Source organism: Dryobates pubescens, unplaced genomic scaffold (genome assembly GCF_014839835.1).
Source record: "Dryobates pubescens isolate bDryPub1 unplaced genomic scaffold, bDryPub1.pri scaffold_77_arrow_ctg1, whole genome shotgun sequence".
NCBI classification, from domain to species: Eukaryota; Metazoa; Chordata; class Aves; order Piciformes; family Picidae; genus Dryobates; species Dryobates pubescens.
In genome coordinates this window covers 80,887-100,612 of record NW_026530796.1, presented here as the reverse complement: position 1 = coordinate 100,612, position 19,726 = coordinate 80,887, and the positions used below count along the sequence as shown (strand labels likewise).

The following is a 19,726-nucleotide window of genomic DNA, read 5'->3' as shown; positions in this document are numbered from 1 at the left end:
TCCTCTTGACCCTCTCTAGCCCCAGTTTAGTGGTGACTTAGGGCAACTTTTGCTCCATTTAGTGCACTTCAGCCCCTTTCGAGCCCTTTTACCATCATTTAGTGCCCATTTAACCTCACTTAGCCCAAATCTATCCCTGTTCAGCCTCAGTTTATCCCAGTTCAGCCCCAATTAGCCCCAGTCTATCCCAGTTCAGCCCTTTTTACCCTCAGTCTATCCCAGTCCAGCCCCAGTCTATCCCAGTTCAGCTCCATTTAGCACCAGTCTATCCCTGTTCAACCCCAGTTGAGCTCCCTTTACCCCAGTCTCTCCCAGTTCAGCCCCAGTTTATCCCTGTTCAGCTTCATTCAGCCCCTGTCTCTCCTAGTTCAGCCCCATTTATCCCCCCTCTCTCCCACTTCAGCCCCAGTCTATCCCAGTGCAGCCCCATTTAGCCCCAATCTATCCTAGTTTATCCCCAGTTCAGCCCCAGTCGATCCCAGTCCAACCCCAGTTTATCCCAGTGCAGCTCCATTTAGCCCCAGTCTCTCCCAGTTCTGCCCCAGTCTCTCCCAGTGCAGCTACATTTAGCCCCAGTCTCTCCCAGTCCGGCCCCAGTCTCTCCCAGTCCAGCCCCAGTCTCTCCCAGTTCAGCTCCTGGCTATCCCAGTCCAGCCCCATTTAGCCCCAGTCTATGCCAGTTCCGCTTCTGGCTATCGCAGTTCAGCCCCAGTCTCTCCCAGTTCAGCCCCATTTAGCCCCAGGCCAGCCCCAGTCTCTTCCAGTCCAGCCCCAGTCTATCCCAGTCCAGCCCCATTTAGCCCCAGTCTCTTCCAGTCCAGCCCCAGTCTCTTCCAGTCCAGCCCCAGTCTATCCCAGTCCAGCCCCATTTAGCCCCAGTCTCTTCCAGTCCAGCCCCAGTCTCTTCCAGTCCAGCCCCAGTCTATACCAGTCCAGCCCCATTTAGCCCCAGTCTCTTCCAGTCTATCCCAGTCCGGCCCCATTTAGCCCCAGTCTGTCCCAGTTCAGCCCCAGTCCAGCCCCATTTAGCCCCAGTCTCTCCCAGTTCAGCCCCATTTAGCCCCAGGCCGGCCCCAGTCTCTTCCAGGCCGGCCCCAGTCTCTTCCAGGCCGGCCCCAGTCTCTTCCAGTCCAGCCCCAGTCTATCCCAGTCCAGCCCCATTTAGCCCCAGTCTCTTCCAGTCCAGCCCCAGTCTATACCAGTCCAGCCCCATTTGGCCCCAGTCTCTTCCAGTCTATCCCAGTCCAGCCCCATTTAGCCCCAGTCTGTCCCAGTCCAGCCCCATTTGGCCCCAAGTCTGTCCCAGTCCAGCCCCATTTGGCCCCAAGTCTGTCCCAGTCCAGCCCCATTTAGCCTCAGCCTGTCCCAGTCTGGTCCCATTTGCCCCCAGTTTATCCCAGTCCAGCCCCAGTCTCTCCCAGTCAGGCCCCATTTGGCCCCAGTCTGTCCCAGTCCGGCCCCATTTGGCCCCAGTCTGTCCCAGTCCGGCCCCATTTGGCCCCAGTCTGTCCCAGTCTGGCCCCATTTGGCCCCAGTCTGTCCCAGTCCGGCCCCATTTGGCCCCAGTCTGTCCCAGTCCAGCCCCATTTGGCCCCAGTCTGTCCCAGTCCAGCCCCAGTCCAGCCCCATTTGGCCCCAGTCTGTCCCAGTCCAGCCCCATTTGGCCCCAGTCTGTCCCAGTCCAGCCCCAGTCTGTCCCAGTCCGGCCCCATTTGGCCCCAGTCTGTCCCAGTCCAGCCCCATTTGGCCCCAGTCTGTCCCAGTCCAGCCCCATTTGGCCCCAGTCTGTCCCATTCCAGCCCCATTTGGCCCCAGTCTGTCCCATTCCGGCCCTATTTGGCCCCAGTCTGTCCCAGTCCAGCCCCAGTCTGTCCCATTCCGGCCCTATTTGGCCCCCGTCTGTCCCAGTCCAGCCCCATTTGGTCCCAGTTTATCCCAGTCCAGCCCCATTTGGCCCCAGTCTGTCCCAGTCCAGCCCCAGTCTGTCCCAGTCCGGCCCCAGTCTGTCCCATTCCGGCCCTATTTGGCCCCAGTCTGTCCCAGTCCAGCCCCATTTGGCCCCAGTTTATCCCATTCCAGCCCCATTTGGCCCCAGTCTGTCCCAGTCCAGCCCCAGTCTGTCCCAGTCCGGCCCTATTTGGCCCCAGTCTGTCCCAGTCCGGCCCCAGTCTGTCCCAGTCCGGCCCCATTTGGCCCCAGTCTGTCCCAGTCCAGCCCCATTTGGCCCCAGTCTGTCCCGGTCCAGCCCCAGTCCGGCCCCATTTGGCCCCAGTCTGTCCCAGTCCAGCCCCATTTGGCCCCAGTTTATCCCAGTCCAGCCCCATTTGGCCCCAGTCTATCCCAGTCCAGCCCCATTTGGCCCCAGTCTGTCCCAGTCCAGCCCCAGTCCGGCCCCATTTGGCCCCAGTCTGTCCCAGTCCGGCCCCATTTGGCCCCAGTGCGGCCCCGTTCAGCCCCCCTCCCCCCTCCCCTCTCCCCCCGCGGCCGCTGCCCGCTCTCCCCCCTCGGGCTGGGGCTGTGCCCGGGCCAGGCTCTGCCCGGGGGCACAGAATGGGAGCCCTGTTCCGGCTCTGAGCCCTCTTTGTGTGCCTCTGCCCGGGCGGGGGGGGCGCCGCGGCTGCCACGGCAACGGCCCCCGGGGGCGGCCCTGCCGCTGCCCCTGGGGGTGCCCGGGCTCGCCTCGGGGTGGCCCCCTGGCCACGGGGCCCCCGGGCTCGCCCTGGGGCGATCCCCGCCCCCCCCCGGGGTGCCGGGGGCTGCCCAGTCCCACCCTGGGTGGCCCAAATCCCACCCTCGGGGGGGCCCTCTGGGCACTGAGGGCATCCAAGATCACCCTTGGGGGAGCCCCAATCCCACCCTGGGGTGGCTTCCCCCCGCCCCGGTACTGGGGGGGTCCAGGATCACCCTGGGGGGAGCCAATCCCACCCTGGGGTGCCCCCCCCCCCCCCCGGTACTAGGGGGGGGTCAAGAATCACCCTGGGGGGCCCCAAATCCCACCCTGGGGTGGCCTCCCTGGCACCGGGGGACCCCAATCCCACTCTGGGGTGGTCCCCCCCAGTTCTGTAGGGGTCCAGGATCACCCTGGGCTGCCCTCATCCCACCCTGGGCCTCCCCCAATCCCACCCTGGGCTCCCCCACTCCCACCCTGGGGCTGCCCCCATCCCACCTTAGGGTCCCCCAATCCCACCCTGGGGCTGCCCCCATCCCACCTTAGGGTCCCCCACTCCCACCCTGGGCTGCCCCCATCCCACTTTAGGCTCCCCCACTCCCACCCTGGGGCTGCCTCCATCCCACCCTGGGGCTGCCCCACTCCCACCCTAGGCTGCCCCCATCCCACCTTAGGGTCCCCCACTCCTACCCTAGGGCTCCCCCACTCCCACCCTGGGCTGCCCCCATCCCACTTGGGGCTCCCCCACTCCCACCCTGGGGCTGCCCCACTCCCACCCTGGGGCTGCCCCCATCCCACCTTAGGGTCCCCCAGTCCCACCCTGGGGCTGCCCTCATCCCACCCTGGGGCTGCCCCCATCCCACCTTAGGGTCCCCCACTCCCACCCTGGGGCTGCCCCACTCCCACCCTGGGCTGCCCCCATCCCACCTTAGGGTCCCCCAATCCCACCCTGGGCTGCCCCCATCCCACCTTAGGGTCCCCCAATCCCACCCTGGGCTCCCCCCATCCCACCTTAGGGTCCCCCAGTCCCACCCTGGGCTCCCCCACTCCCACCCTGCGCTGCCCCACTCCCACCCTGGGGCTGCCCCCATCCCACCTTAGGGTCCCCCCCAGCCCCCCAGGTGCCACCGGGGAGTGGGGGGTGGGAGCTTTTGGGGTGTCCCTCTGCCCCGCTGGGCCCTGTAAACAGCACCCCCTCCCCCCCCAATCCCTTTCCTCCACCGCGGGGCTCCTCCCCCCTGCTCCCCCTCGGCGATTGGCCCAGCCTCGCGCATCTCATTAGCATAAATTAGCCGGGCCGGCAGGTGGGGAGCGGCAGAGGGGACGCAGCAGCCGCCATGCAGCCCCCCCCGCGGCCCCCCCTGTGCCCTGCGCTGCTGCCGGGGCTGCTGCTGCTGCTCTGGGCCGCAGGACAGGGTAAGGACCCCCCCTCAAATGCCCCCCTCGCCCCCTGCCCATCCCCCCCCCCCCCTTCAGTTCTCCATCCTCCCTCTCCCCAAATTATCTCCTTCTCCCCCTCCCCATCCCCTCCCCGGCTTCATCTCCCCTTCCCTCTCCCCCATTTTGGGGCTTTATTGGGGCCCCCCCACCCCCCCAAACCCCTCCCCCAGCCTCTGCCGCAGCCCCCCTCCCCCCCCTTCCCGAGGACACCGAGACCCTTCCCCGTGTCCCCTCCCCCCCCGCGCTGTCCCCAACCTTCTCCCCCCCCGCCGGGGGGGCTGCGGATGGTGGGGGGCGGCCGGAGGTGGGGGGGAAGAGGGCATTGGCGGTGTCCCCCCCCTCACTGTCCCCATTGGTGGCTTTGTCCTGTGTCCTCCCCCCTCCCCCGCGGCCTGGGGACACCGGGGGAGGGACGAGGGGGACACGGGGGGGGAGGCAACCCCGAGCTGTGTCCCCATGGCCGAGGGGTGACCCTGAGACCTTGGGTGGCCTTGGCATAGCCCCCTCCCCAGCATCCCAGTGTCCCCAGCCCGGGGGGTGGCCCTGAGCCCTCTGCTGTCACTGTCACCCCCATCCCCCCCTCAGCATCCCGATGTCCCCAGCCCGGGGGGTGGCCCTGAGCCCTCTGCTGTCACTGTCACCCCCATCCCCCCCCAGCATCCCAGTCTCCCCAGCCCGGGGGGTGGCCCTGAGCCCTCTGCTGTCACTGTCACCCCCATCCCCCCCCAGCATCCCAGTCTCCCCAGCCCGGGGGGTGGCCCTGAGCCCTCTGCTGTCACTGTCACCCCCATCCCCCCCTCAGCATCCCAATGTCCCCAGCCCGGGGGGAGGCCCTGAGCCCTCTGCTGTCACTGTCACCCCCATCCCCCCCTCAGCATCCCGATGTCCCCAGCCTGGGGGGTGGCCCTGAGCCCTCTGCTGTCACTGTCACCCCCATCCCCCCCCCCCCAGCATCCCAGTGTCCCCAGCCTGGGGGGAGGCCCTGAGCCCTCTGCTGTCACTGTCACCCCCCCAGCATCCCGATGTCCCCAGCCCGGGGGGAGGCCCTGAGCCCTCTGCTGTCACTGCCACCCCCCCCAACATCCCGATGTCCCCAGCCCGGGGGGAGGCCCTGAGCCCTCTGCTGTCACTGTCACCCCCATCCCCCCCTCAGCATCCCGATGTCCCCAGCCCGGGGGGTGGCCCTGAGCCCTCTGCTGTCACTGTCACCCCCATCCCCCCCCCCCCCCAGCATCCCAATGTCCCCAGCCTGGGGGGTGGCCCTGAGCCCTCTGCTGTCACTGTCACCCCCCCAGCATCCCAATGTCCCCAGCCCGGGGGGTGGCCCTGAGCCCTCTGCTGTCACTGTCACCCCCCCAGCATCCCGATGTCCCCAGCCTGGGGGGGTGGCCCTGAGCCCTCTGCTGTCACTGTCACCCCCCCAGCATCCCGATGTCCCCAGCCTGGGGGGGTGGCCCTGTGTTTTTGGTAGCCCCCCTCCCCCTGCTAACGTCCCCCTGTCCTCGTGCTGGTAGCCTCCTGTCCCCTCCCCCTCGTGGGGCTGGTGACACCTTCACCCCCCTGCCAGTGTCTCCTCCCCACCTGGTGGCACTGGGGGCTGGCTGTCCCCTTCCCTCCTACCATTGTCCTCTCATGTCCCCTCCTTGTCCCCCACTCCTGTCTCTTGTCTGCCACTCCTGGCCCCCCCTCCCTGGTCCCCCTCCCTGGTCTCCCTCCCTGGTCCCCCTCCCTGGTCTCCCTCCCTGGTCCCCCTCGTGTCCTCTGGCTCTCTTCATGGCCTTTCCCTGTCCCCCACCTCTGCCCCCTTCCTGTCCCCTCACTGCCTCTCCTCGTGTCCCCTGTCCCCCCCTAGCCCCTGCTGTGCCCAGGTTGGTGCCAGGCGCCACCAGGCTGTCCCCAGGCAGTGGCACAGAGAGAGCCTTTGTCACCCCCCCGTGCCTGGGGGGGGGGGGGGCAGGCGCCTCCTCGCCCCCACCCAGCACCCACTGGGGGGGACCTCGGGGCTGGGGCTGAGGGGGGACAGGAACAAGTGTCCCTTGTCCTGTGTCACCTCCGTGGGCAGCAGCACCCCCTGGGGAGCACTGGGAGCGACTGGGAGGGGAGCTGGGGGTACTGGGAGAGAGGATTTGGGAGCTACTGGGAGGGGATTTAGCGGCACTGGGAGGCGCTGGTGGGCACTGGGAGTTACTGGGAAGGGATTTAGGGGCACTGGGAGTTACTGGGAGGGCATTTAGGGGCACTGGGAGGCGCTGGTGGGCACTGGGAGTCACCAGGAAGGGACTTAGGGGCACTGGGCTGTGCTGGTGGGCACTGGGAGGGGATTTGGGGGGCACTGGGCTGTGGTGGTGGGCCCTGGGAGGCGATCTGGGGGCAGTGGGGGACACTGGGAGGGGCTGTGGGGGCACTGGTGGGCACTGGGAGGGGATCTGGGGGCAGTGGGGGCCACTGGGAGGGGCTGTGGGGGCACTGGTGGGCACTGGGAGGGGGTGTGGGGACAGTGGGGGGCACTGGGAGGGGCTGTGGGGGCACTGGGAGGGGATCTGGGGGCAGTGGGGGGCACTGGGAGGGGCTGTGGGGGCAGTGGGGGGCACTGGGAGGGGCTGTGGGGGCACTGGTGGGCACTGGTAGGGGATCTGGGGGCAGTGGGGGGCACTGGGAGGGGCTGTGGGGGCAGTGGGGGGCACTGGGAGGGGCTGTGGGGGCAGCGGCGGGCAGGGGCTGCGGCGGGGCCGGGGGTGACCTTGGCGCGGGGATGCCCTTGGCAGCGGCCGGGACGCTGCGGTCGCCCTGGTGACCCCCGGGGGGGTGCCGCTGCCGCCGCCGGAACCGGGATGAACCTCCCCGGGGCTCATTTGGTCACCTGCCCCTCCCCCCCTCGTGTCACACCTCCCCCACCCCCCCCCCGTGCTATCCCCTCCCCGCCCCGCTCCCCCCGCTGTCAGGGCAACCGGAGGAGGGGGGGAGGGGGGAGGGAGGGGGAAGAGGGGAGGGAGGGGGAGGAGGGGAGGGAGGGGGATACCCGCGGCTGTGACGTCATCATTGTGCCCAGTGGGGGGGTAAGGGAGTTCCCGATGGGTGTCCCCGAGCGGGGGCACCGAGGTCGGGGGTCCCCTGCCCCCCAGTGCTCCCAGTGCGGCTGTGCCTGCCCCCCAGTGCGGCTGTGCCTGCCCCCCAGTGCTCCCAGTGAGGCTGTGCCTGCCCCCCAGTGAGGCTGTCCCTGCCCCCCAGTGCTCCCAGTGAGGCTGTGCCTGCCCCCCAGTGAGGCTGTCCCTGCCCCCCAGTGCTCCCAGTGAGGCTGTGCCTGCCCCCCAGTGCTCCCAGTGAGGCTGTGCCTGCCCCCCAGTGCGGCTGTGCCTGCCCCCCAGTGCTCCCAGTGTGGCTGTCCCTGCCCCCCAGTGCTCCCAGTGCTCCCAGTGCGGCTGTCCCTGCCCCCCAGTGCTCTCAGTGCGGCTGTCCCTGCCCCCCAGTGCTCTCAGTGCGGCTGTGCCTGCCCCCCAGTGCTCTCAGTGCGGCTGTGCCTGCCCCCCAGTGTGGCTGTCCCTGCCCCCCAGTGCTCCCAGTGCTCCCAGTGCGGCTGTCCCTGCCCCCCAGTGCTCCCAGTGCGGCTGTCCCTGCCCCCCAGTGCTCTCAGTGCAGCTGTCCCTGCCCCCCAGTGCTCTCAGTGCGGCTGTGCCTGCCCCCCAGTGCGGCTGTCCCTGCCCCCCAGTGCTCCCAGTGCAGCTGTGCCTGCCCCCCAGTGTGGCTGTCCCTGCCCCCCAGTGCTCCCAGTGCTCCCAGTGCGGCTGTCCCTGCCCCCCAGTGCTCTCAGTGCGGCTGTCCCTGCCCCCCAGTGCTCTCAGTGCAGCTGTCCCTGCCCCCCAGTGCTCTCAGTGCGGCTGTCCCTGCCCCCCAGTGCTCTCAGTGCAGCTGTCCCTGCCCCCCAGTGCTCTCAGTGCGGCTGTGCCTGCCCCCCAGTGCGGCTGTCCCTGCCCCCCAGTGCTCTCAGTGCGGCTGTGCCTGCCCCCCAGTGTGGCTGTCCCTGCCCCCCAGTGCTCCCAGTGCTCCCAGTGCGGCTGTCCCTGCCCCCCAGTGCTCTCAGTGCGGCTGTCCCTGCCCCCCAGTGCTCTCAGTGCGGCTGTCCCTGCCCCCCAGTGCTCTCAGTGCAGCTGTCCCTGCCCCCCAGTGCTCTCAGTGCGGCTGTCCCTGCCCCCCAGTGCTCCCAGTGCTTCCAGTGCGGCTGTGCCTGCCCCCCAGTGCTCCCAGTGCGGCTGTCCCTGCCCCCCAGTGCTCTCAGTGCAGCTGTCCCTGCCCCCCAGTGCTCTCAGTGCGGCTGTGCCTGCCCCCCAGTGCTCCCAGTGCGGCTGTGCCTGCCCCCCAGTGGGGCTGTCCCTGCCCCCCAGTGCTCCCAGTGCGGCTGTGCCTGCCCCCCAGTGGGGCTGTCCCTGCCCCCCAGTGCTCCCAGTGCGGCTGTGCCTGCCCCCCAGTGCTCCCAGTGCGGCTGTGCCTGCCCCCCAGTGCTCCCAGTGCGGCTGTGCCTGCCCCCCAGTGAGGCTGTGCCTGCCCCCCAGTGCTCCCAGTGCGGCTGTGCCCGGCTCCCAGTGTCCCCATTGCCCCCCCCCGAGTGGCTCCCAGTGCCCTCCGTGTCCCTTCAGGGCGGGCACAGGAGGTGGCAGCAGCGAATGTGAGGGTGCTGGAGGGGGGCACAGCAGAGTCCCCCCCGCTGCAGCAGCGCCCTCCCCAGTGCCCCTGAGCCCTGCCAGTGGCTGCCAGGGGCCCGGTGTGTGCCGGCAGGGCGGGCACAGGAGGTGGCAGCAGAGAACGTGACGGTGCTGGAGGGGGGCACGGCGGAGATCACCTGCCACCTGCACCAGTACGACGGCTCCATCGTCGTCATCCAGAACCCTGCCCGCCAGACCCTCTTCTTCAACGGCACCAGGGGTGACTGCCGGGCGCTGCGAGGGCACCAGGGGGCGCCACGGGCCAGCGGCAGGGCAGCAGAGGGCATTGGGAGGGCAGCAGGGGGCACTGGGAGGGCATTGAGGGGCAACTGGGGAGCACCAGGGGCCAGCGGGAGGGCAGGAGGGGGCACTTAGGAGGCACTGGAGAGGACTGGGAGGGCACTAGGAGGCGCCACGGGCCAGCGGGAGGGCAGCAGAGGGCATTGGGAGGGCAGGAGGGGGCACTTAGGAGGCAGGGGAGAGGACTGGGAGGGCACTAGGGGGCAGCAGGGGCTAGTGGGAGGGCATTAGAGGGCGTTGGGAGGGCACTAGGGGGCACTGGACGGGCATTGAGGGGCAGTGGGGAGCGCCAGGGGCCATTGGGAGGGCAGTAGAGGGCATTGGGAGGGCAGGAGGGGGCACTTAGGAGGCACTGGAGAGGACTGGGAGGGCACTAGGGGGCGGCAGGGGCCATTGGGAGGGCACTAGGGGGCACTGGGAGGGCATTGAGGGGCACTGGGGAGCGCCAGGGACCATTGGGAGGGCAGTAGAGGGCATTGGGAGGGCAGGAGGGGGCACTTAGGAGGCACTGGAGAGGACTGGGAGGGCACTAAGGGGCGGCAGGGGCCAGCAGAGGGGCAGTAGAGGGCATTGGGAGGGCAGGAGGGGGCGCTGAGGGAGCACTGGGAGGCACTGGAGAGCACTCGGGGGGCACTAGGGGGTGCTAGTGGGAGGGCAGGAGGGGGCGCTGAGGGAGCACTGGGAGGCACTGGAGAGCACTCGGGGGGCACTAGTGGGAGGGCAGCAGAGGGCATTGGGAGGGCAGGAGGGGGCGCTTGGGGGGCACTGGGAGGGTGCTGGGGGCCACGGGGGGTGGTGGCGCTGGGAGGGCACTAGGGGGCGCTGGGCCTGGGGGGCACGGGGAGGGCATTGAGGGGCACTGGAAAGGCATTAGGGAGCGCCGGGGGCCAGTGGGTGGGCAGTAGGGGGCGCTAGTGGGGCACTGGGAGGCACCAGGGGGGCACTGGGCAGGCACTAGGGAGTCTAGGGGCCAGTGGGAGGGCACTGGAGGAGTGCTAGGAGGCACTGGGGGGCAGTAGAGGGGCACGGAGGGCACTGTGGGTGCCAGTGGGTGTCTGTAGGGCTCTGTGGGTGCCCCCTGGGCCCAGGCTGGCCCTGCTGCCCCCCATGCCCAGTGCTGAGGGCCCAGTGGCTCCACTTCTTGCTCCCTAGGGGTGTCTGTAGGGTGCCAGTGGGGCTCTGTACACTGCCAGTGGGACTGTGGGTGCCAGTTGGGCTCTGTACGATGCCAGTGGGACTCTGTGGGTGCCAGTTGGGCTCTGTAGGGTGGCAGTGGAGCTCTGTGGGTGCCGGTGGGTGGGTGTAGAGCTCTGAGGGTGGCAGTGGAGCTCTGTGGGTGCCAGTGGAGCTCTGTGGGTGCCAGTGGGTGGGTGTAGAGCTCTGAGGGTGGCAGTGGAGCTCTGTGGGTGGTAGTGGAGCTCTGTGGGTGCCAGTGGGTGGGTGTAGAGCTCTGAGGGTGGCAGTGGAGCTCTGTGGGTGGCTGTAGAGTTCTGTGGGTGCCAGTGGGGCTCTGCAAGGTGGCAGTGGGTGGCTGTAGAGCTCTCTGGGTGGCAGTGGGGCTCTGTGGTTGGCAGTGGGGCTCCGCAGGGTGACAGTAGGTGGCTATAGGGCTCTGTGGGTGGCAGTGGGGCTCCGCAGGGCTCTGTGGGTGGCAGTGGGGCTCCACAGGGTGACAGTAGGTGGCTATAGGGCTCTGTGGGTGGCAGTGGGGCTCCGCAGGGTGGCGGTGGGGCTCCACAGGGCTCTGTGGGTGGCAGTGGGGCTCCGCAGGGTGGCAGTGGGTGGCTATAGGGCTCTGTGGGTGGCAGTGGGGCTCTGCAGGTTGGCAGTGGGGCTCCGCAGGGCTCTGTGGGTGGCAGTGGGGCTCCACAGGGCTCTGTGGGTGGCAGTGGGGCTCCACAGGGTGACAGTAGGTGGCTATAGGGCTCTCTGGGTGGCAGTGGGGCTCCGCAGGGTGGCAGTGGGGCTCCGCAGGGCTCTGTGGGTGGCAGTGGGGCTCCGCAGGGTGGCAGTGGGGCTCCGCAGGGCTCTGTGGGTGGCAGTGGGGCTCCGCAGGGTGGCAGTGGGGCTCCGCAGGGCTCTGTGGGTGGCAGTGGGGCTCCGCAGGGTGGCAGTGGGGCTCCACAGGGCTCTGTGGGTGGCAGTGGGGCTCCGCAGGGCTCTGTGGGTGGCAGTGGGGCTCCACAGGGTGACAGTAGGTGGCTATAGGGCTCTCTGGGTGGCAGTGGGGCTCCGCAGGGTGGCAGTGGGGCTCCGCAGGGCTCTGTGGGTGGCAGTGGGGCTCCGCAGGTTGGCAGTGGGGCTCCACAGGGCTCTGTGGGTGGCAGTGGGGCTCCGCAGGGTGGCAGTGGGTGGCTATAAGGCTCTGTGGTTGGCAGTGGGGCTCCGCAGCGTGGCGGTGGGTGGCTATAGGGCTCTGTGGTTGGCAGTGGGGCTCCGCAGGGTGGCGGTGGGTGGCTATAGGGCTCTGTGGTTGGCAGTGGGGCTCCGCAGGGTGGCGGTGGGTGGCTATAGGGCTCTGTGGTTGGCAGTGGGGCTCCGCAGCGTGGCGGTGGGTGCCAGTGGGGCTCCGCAGGGTGGCGGTGGGTGGCTGCAGGGCTCTGTGGGTGCCAGTGGGGCTCCGCAGGGTGGCGGTGGGTGCCCCCGTGCCCGCGGTGACCCCGCTGCCCCCGTGCCCAGCGCTCAAGGACGAGAGGTTCCAGCTGGCGGAGTTCAGCCGGCGGCGAGTGCGGCTGCGCCTGGCCGGGGCGCGGCTGGAGGACGAGGGAGGCTACTTCTGCCAGCTCTACGCCGACGACACTCACCACCAGATCGCCACCCTCACCGTCCTGGGTACCCGGCCCGCCCCCGCCGCCCGCACCGGGCACGGCCCGGGCACGCCGCGGGGCACGGGGGCGCGGCGGCAGCTCTGCCTCTGCCGCCCGTGGGGCAGCAGGGAGCGGGGCGAGGAGTGCCGGGGGGACAGCTGGGGACACCGGGGAGGACCTGGGGACGCTCGGACGTGGAGGAAGCTCCTGTCCTGCCACCCTCCAGGCCACTCCTGGGGACACCTGGGGACACTCGAGGGACACTGGGGGACACCGGGGAGGGCCTGGGGACGCTCGGACGTGGAGGAAGCTCCTGCCCTGCCACCCTCCAGGCCACTCTTGGGGACACCTGGGGACACTCGAGGGACACCTGGGGACACCGGGGAGGGCCTGGGTGGAGGAAGCTCCCAGCAGCTCTTGCCCTGCCACCCTCCAGGCCACTCTTGGGGACACCTGGGGCAGGGTCCCGGGGGTGCCCCGGGGGGGGGGTGTGTCCCGGGGGTCTCTCAGGGATATCTCAGGGTTGTCCCGGGGCTGTACCCAGTGTCCCGGGGGAGTTACGGGGGGAGTCCCGGGGGTCTCTCAGGGTTGTCCTGGGGCTGTCCCCCGGTGTCCCGGGGGGGGTGTCCCGGGGGTCTCTCGGGGATATCTCAGGGTTGTCCCGGGGCTGTACCCAGTGTCCCGGGGGAGTTACAGGGGGAGTCCCGGGGGTCTCTCAGGGTTGTCCTGGGGCTGTCCCCCGGTGTCCCGGGGGGGGTGTCCCGGGGGTCTCTCGGGGATATCTCAGGGTTGTCCCAGGGGTGTCCTGGTGGGGGGGGGGGGGTGTCCCCGAGAGGTGTGCCGGGGGTGCCACGGGCGCCGTGTCCCCGCAGTGCCCCCGGAGGCGCCGGTGGTCGAGGCCGGGGCGGTGGCCGTGGAGGGGGCGGAGCTGGAGCTCAGCTGCCTCGTGCCGCGCGCGCGGCCCCCGGCGACCCTGCGCTGGTTCCGCGACCGCCGCGAGCTGCCCGGTGACCGCGGGGGGGGGGGGAGGGGAGGGGAGGGGGGCTGGGGGCTATGGCGTCATGGGGGGAGGGGGGACTGCGGGCTGTGGGACTGTGGGGGGGGACACACACATAGTGGGGGTTGGGGGCATGGGGGGTAAGGGAGGGGTGGGGACATGGGGGGAGCATGGGAGGCAGGGGTGGGGACGGGGGGGTTGGGGACATGGGGGGATGGGGGCAGGGAGGGTGGGAGGCACGCAGGGTGCGGAGGCATGGGGGGGGTTGGGGTAGGGGGGGGGGGATGGGCGCATGGGGGGGTGGGGGTGGGCGCATGTTGGAGGTGAAGCCATGGGGACCCTGGGGGCTGGGGACCCGGTGGTGGTCCCGGGGGCGCTTACTGACTGTGGTGTCTCCGGTGTGCCTGTTCCTCTCTGTGCCTCCCCTCCCCCTCCATTTCACCCCCTCCCCTGCCCCCCATTGCCCTCCCCTGCCCCCCCGTGCCCCCCATTGCCCTCCCCTGCCCACCTCTGTCCCCCCGTGCCCCCCATTGCCCTCCCCTGCCCCCTGTGACCCTCCGTTCCCCCCATGTTTCCCCCCTCCCCTCTCCTCCCCCCCGTGCCCCCCATCTCCCCCGTTGCCCCCCGTGCCCCCTGTGTCCCCGCGCCCCGCTTCCCCACGCCGGTGCCCGCCGCGCCCAGGCGCCAGCAGCCAGCGGCAGCAGGGGAAGGTGTTCCGGCAGCTGAGCCGCCTGCGGCTGCGAGTGGAGCGCAGGGACCACGGCGCCATCGTCACCTGCGAGGCCACGCACCCGGCCCTGGCCCGCGGGCAGAGCCGGCAGACGCAGTACACCCTGGACGTGCAGTGTGAGGCGCGGGCGGGGCTGCGCGCAGGGGGAGGGACCGGCAGCAGACCGGGGGGGGGGAGGTCCCAGGTGTCCCCCGGGGGGGATGCCAGCTGTGTCCCCTGCCCCCCAGACGCCCCCACGGCTCGGATCCAGCCCTCGCAGAGCGTCCTGCGGGAGGGAGACACTTTGGTGCTCACCTGCGCCGTCAGCGGCAACCCGCGGTACTGCAGGCACCGGGAGGGACAGGGGAAGGACTGGAAGGGATTGGGATTGGATTGGGAGGGGCTGGAGGGGACTGGGGGAGACTGAGATGGGGGCCGGGAGACACTGGGATGGGACTGGGATGGGATTGGAGGGGACTGACAGAGACTGGGAGGGACTGGGAAGGGATTGGGAGGCATTGGGAGAAGACTGGGATGGGACTGGGAGGCATTGGGAGAAGACTGGGATGGGACTGGGAGGGATTGGGAGGCATTGGGAGAAGACTGGGAGGGATTGGGAGGGATTGGGAGAAGACTGGGATGGGACTGGGAGGGATTGGGAGGCATTGGGAGAAGACTGGGATGGGACTGGGAGAAGACTGGGATGGCACTGGGAGGGACTGGCAGGCATTGGGAGAAGACTGGGATGGGACTGGGAGAAGACTGGGATGGCACTGGGAGGGATTGGGAGGCATTGGGAGAAGACTGGGATGGCACTGGGAGAAGACTGGGATGGCACTGGGAGGGACTGGCAGGCATTGGGAGAAGACTGGGATGGCACTGGGAGAAGACTGGGATGGCACTGGGAGGGATTGGGAGGCATTGGGAGAAGACTGGGATGGCACTGGGAGAAGACTGGGATGGCACTGGGAGGGATTGGAGGGGATGGAGGGAGACTGGAAGAGGACTGGAAGGAGACTGGGGAGGAACTGGGAGGGATTGGGATGGGATTGGAAGGGACTGAAGGAGACTGGGAGGCACTGGGAGGGTGCTGGGGAGCACTGGGATGGGACTGGGAGGGATTGGAGGGGATGACTGGAGGGGACTGGTCTGGGATTAGGAGGGGCTGGGAGGGGACTGTGAGGGAGGCGCCAAGAGGTGGCCCTGGGGTGCCAGGGAGGTGACCTCGGGGCTCCCCCCAGCCCCACAGACATCGCCTGGAGCCGAGGCAACGACTCGCTGCCGGCCAGGGCCCGGGCGGAGGGCGAGGTCCTGACCCTGCCCGGCCTGGGGCCCCAGGACAATGGAACCTACAGCTGCCAGGCCTGGAACCCCCACGGCAGGGCCTCCGACCACTACGTGCTGGTGGTGTATGGTCAGTGTGCCCCACGGCGCCCCCTGCTGCCCCACGGCTGCATGGCCACCCATAGCCACCCACGGCTGACCATAGCCACCCATAGCAACCCACAGCTGACCATAGCCCCCTATAGCAACCCACGGCTGACCATAGCCACCCATAGCCACCCACGGCTGACCATAGCCCCCTATAGCAACCCACGGCTGACCATAGCCACCCATAGCCACCCACGGCTGACCATAGCCACCCATAGCAACCCATGGCTGCCCCATAGCCACCCATAGCCACCCACGGCTGACCATAGCCACCCATAGCAACCCACGGCTGCCACATGGCCACCCATAGCCACCCATGGCTGACCATAGCCACCCATAGCAACCCACGGCTGCCCCATAGCCACCCATAGCCACCCATGGCTGACCATAGCCACCCATAGCCACCCACAGCTGACCATAGCCACCCATAACAACCCATGGCTGACCATAGCCACCCATAGCAACCCACAGCTGACCATAGCCACCCATAGCCACCCACAGCTGACCATAGCCACCCATAGCCACCCACAGCTGACCATAGCCACCCATAGCAACCCACAGCTGACCATAGCCACCCATAGCAACCCACGGCTGACCATAGCCACCCATAGCAACCCACAGCTGACCATAGCCACCCATAGCAACCCACAGCTGACCATAGCCACCCATAGCCACCCACAGCTGACCATAGCCACCCATAGCAACCCACGGCTGACCATAGCCACCCATAGCAACCCACGGCTGCCCCATAGCCACCCATAGCAACCCATGGCTGCCCCATAGCCACCCATAGCCACCCACAGCTGACCATAGCCACCCATAGCAACCCACGGCTGACCATAGCCACCCATAGCAACCCACGGCTGACCATAGCCACCCATAGCCACCCACAGCTGACCATAGCCACCCATAGCAACCCACAGCCTGCCCCATGGCCACCCATAGCAACCCATGGCTGCCCCATAGCCACCCATAGCAACCCACGGCTGCCCCATACCCACCCATGGCTGCCCCATGGCCACCCATAGCAACCCACGGCTGCCCCATACCCACCCATGGCTGCCCCATGGCCACCCATAGCAACCCAAGGCTGCCCCATACCCACCCATGGCTGCCCCATGGCTACCCATACCAACCCATGGCTGCCCCATACCCACCCATACCCACCCATAGCTGCCCCACGGCCACCCATAGCAACCCATGGCTGCCCCATACCCACCCATACCCACCCATAGCTGCCCCACGGCCACCCATAGCAACCCATGGCTGCCCCATGGCCACCCATAGCAACCCACGGCTGCCCCATACCCACCCATAGCAACCCACAGCCTGCCCCACGGCCACCCATACCCACTGACAGCTGCCCCATAGCAACCCACAGCCTGCTCCATAGCCACCCATAGCCACCCATGGCTGCCCCATAGCCACCCATACCCACCCATGGCTGCCCCATGGCCACCCACGGCTGCCCCATAGCCACCCATAGCCACCCACGGCTGTCCCATGGCCACCTATAGCCACCCACATCCTGCCCCATAGCCACCCATAGCCACCAACAGCCTGCCCCATAGCCACCCATAGCCACCCACAGCTGCCCCACAGCCACACATACCCACCCATGGCTGCCCCACAGCCACCCATACCCACCCATGGCTGCCCCACAGCCACCCATACCCACCCACAGCCTGCCCCATGGGGACCCATACCCACTCACAGCTGCCCCATAGCCACCCATAGCCATGCACAGCTGCCCCATAGCCACCCATACCCACCCACAGCTGCCCCACAGCTGCCCCATAGTGATCCATAGCATTCCATATCTGCCCCACAGCTGCCCCATAGTGATCCATAGCTGCCCCACAGCTACCCCATAGCGATCCATAGCTGCCCCACAGCTGCCCTATAGTGATCCATAGCAACCCATAGCTGTCCCACAGCTGCCCCATAGCTGCCCCATAGTGATCTACAGTGATCCATAGCAATCCATAGCTGCCCCATAGCTTCCCCATAGCTACCTACAGCTGTGACATAGCTGCCCTATAGCAACCTATAGCTGCCCCACAGCAACCCAGTGACACATAGCTGCCCACCAGTGCCCCATAATGCCCCATAGCTGACCCATAGCAACCCACAATGCCCCATAGCTGCCCCGCAGCTGCCCCACAGAGCCCTATAATGCCCCCATAGGGACCCAGAGAGACACAGAGGGACCCATAACTGGCCCCATAGCAGCCCACTCCCGCCCCACACCCTGCCCCTCACCTGCCCCACATCTCTCCCCATGCTGCCCCCCCTGCAGACCCGGGGGCGGTGGTGGCCGCCCAGCGCGCCCTGCCCTACGCCATCGTGGGAGGCATCCTGGCCCTCTTGGTCTTCCTCCTGCTCCTCCTGCTGGCCGCCATGGTCTGGTGCTCCATCCGCCAGAAAGGTGGGCGTGGCCGCCGGGGGGCGTGGCCCCCGCCAGGGGGGACCTCTGGTGCAGGCATTTTGGGTGGCGCTGCCGGGGGAGGAGCTTCCCGAGGGGCACTTCCGGGGGAACTTCACGGGGGGGGGGGGCACGATGAGATGGGGATGGACTTCCTGGGGAGGGGCTGCCGGGGGGCGTGGCTATGTGGAGGCGTGGCTCTGTGAGGGGGGCCATGCCTAGGGGTGGTGGTTGGGGAGGGGTGTGGCTCGCAAGGGGCGTGGTCTGATGGTGCACGGGGCTGTTGGGGCTGTGGCGCCGGTGGGGGTGGGGTTCGAGTGGGTGGGGCTTGTGGGTGGGGGTCATGGCCAGCAGCACCCAGCCCTTGGCAGTGATTGGCGAGTAGGAGGGGGGGGCGTGGTCAGACTAGAGGGGGCGTGGCCAAGAGGCTTGGGGCATGGCCCAGGAGGCTCTAATGGTGCCAGGGAGGGGAAGGGGCTGGCTGGAAGGGGTGGGGGGGTGTGGCTGGGAGGGGCGTGGCCGGGAGGGGGGGGCGTGGCCTGACGCTGATTGGCTCCTGCAGGCTCCTACCTGACCCACGAGGCCAGCGGCCTGGAGGAGCACGGGGAGGCCAGGGAGGCCTTCCTGGGGGGGGAGGCTGCCAAGCGCAAGGAGGAGTTCTTCATCTGACTGGGGGCACGGGGAGGGCACTGGGGGCACTGGGATGGGACTGGGGAGACTTGGACAGGGCACTGGGAGGGCACTGGGGGCACTGGGATGGGACTGGGGAGACTTGGACAGGGCACTGGGAGGGCACTGGGGGCACTGGGATGGGACTGGGGAGACTTGGACAGGGCGCTGGGGGCACTGGGATGGGACTGGGGAGACTTGGACAGGGCACTGGGAGGGCACTGGGGGCACTGGGATAGGACTGGGGAGACTTGGAGAAGGCACTGGGAGGGCACTGGGGGCACTGGGATAGGACTGGGGAGACTTGGAGAGGGCACTGGGAGGGCACTGGGGGCACTGGGATAGGACTGGGGATGGTTGGAGAGGGCACTGGGAGGGCACTGGGGGCACTGGGATAGGACTGGGGATGGTTGGAGAGGGCACTGGGAGGGCACTGGAGGCACTGGGATGGGACTGGGGAGACTTGGACAGGGCACTGGGAGGGCACTGGGGGCACTGGGATGGGACTGGGGAGACTTGGAGAGGGCACTGGGAGGGCACTGGGGGCACTGGGATGGGACTGGGGAGACTTGGACAGGGCACTGGGAGGGCACTGGGATGGGACTGGGGAGACTTGGACAGGGCACTGGGAGGGCACTGGGGGCACTGGGATAGGACTGGGGAGACTTGGAGAGGGCACTGGGAGGGCACTGGGGGCACTGGGATAGGACTGGGGAGACTTGGAGAAGGCACTGGGAGGGCACTGGGGGCACTGGGATGGGACTGGGGAGACTTGGACAGGGCACTGGGAGGGCACTGGGGGCATTGGGATAGGACTGGGGATGCTTGGAGAGGGCACTGGGAGGGCACTGGGGGCACTGGGATAGGACTGGGGATGCTTGGAGAGGGCACTGGGGGCACTGGGATAGGACTGGGGAGACTTGGAGAGGGCACTGGGAGGGCACTGGGATAGGACTGGGGCACTGGGAGGGCACTGGGGGCACGGGGATAGGACTGGGGAGACTTGGAGAGGGCACTGGGAGGGCACTGGGGGCACTGGGAGGGGCACTGGGGAGACTTGGAGAAGGCACTGGGAGGGCACTGGGATAGGACTGGGGCACTGGGAGGGCACTGGGGGCACTGGGAGGGGCACTGGGATAGGACTGGGGCATGGGGAGGGCACTGGGGGCACTGGGAGGGGCACTGGGATAGGACTGGGGATGCTTGGAGAGGGTCTGGGGGCACTGGGAGGGCACTGTGGGGACAGGACGACACTGGGGGGGGACAGGAGGACACTGGGGACAGGAGAGGAGGACACTGGGGGGTCTGGGAGAGGGGGCTGGGGGGGGGACAAGGGACACTGGGGACACTTGGGGGGGGGGGACTGGGGACAGCTGTTGGGGGGCAAGGGAGAGTGGGGACAGGACAGGACAGTGGGAGGGGCCCTGGGGACAGCTGGGGGGGGACAGGAGGACAACCTGGCAGGGACAGGGGACACCCGGGAGGGGGGGCTTGGGGGGGAGGGGACTTGGGGACAGCAGGAGAGCAGGACAGGGGGGAGGGGACACAGGGGACAGCGGGGAGGGGGGGCAGGGGGACAAAGG

The 19,726-nt window shown here is 68.6% G+C and overlaps 2 protein-coding genes across 2 annotated transcripts; both read left to right on the top strand.

The window, feature by feature from the left end:
• Positions 1-993: 993 nt before the first annotated feature.
• AMELX (amelogenin X-linked) lies at positions 994-3,066 on the top strand (the record flags this gene model as incomplete). Its single annotated transcript, XM_054179540.1, is given in 4 exon segments — positions 994-1,066; positions 1,536-1,669; positions 2,231-2,312; positions 3,059-3,066. Coding segments are annotated over 4 exon segments (297 nt in total), but the record flags the coding sequence as incomplete, so codon positions are not given.
• An 877-nt stretch (positions 3,067-3,943) lies between these two features.
• On the top strand, positions 3,944-18,182 carry CADM4 (cell adhesion molecule 4). The gene is made up of 9 exons (XM_054179541.1): positions 3,944-4,084; positions 8,879-9,025; positions 11,785-11,937; positions 12,785-12,919; positions 13,591-13,755; positions 13,867-13,957; positions 14,860-15,032; positions 17,349-17,477; positions 18,037-18,182. The coding sequence occupies exons 1-9, from the start codon at positions 4,006-4,008 to the stop codon at positions 18,141-18,143; spliced, it is 1,179 nt and encodes a 392-aa protein (XP_054035516.1). The 5' UTR covers positions 3,944-4,005; the 3' UTR covers positions 18,144-18,182.
• Positions 18,183-19,726: the final 1,544 nt, after the last annotated feature.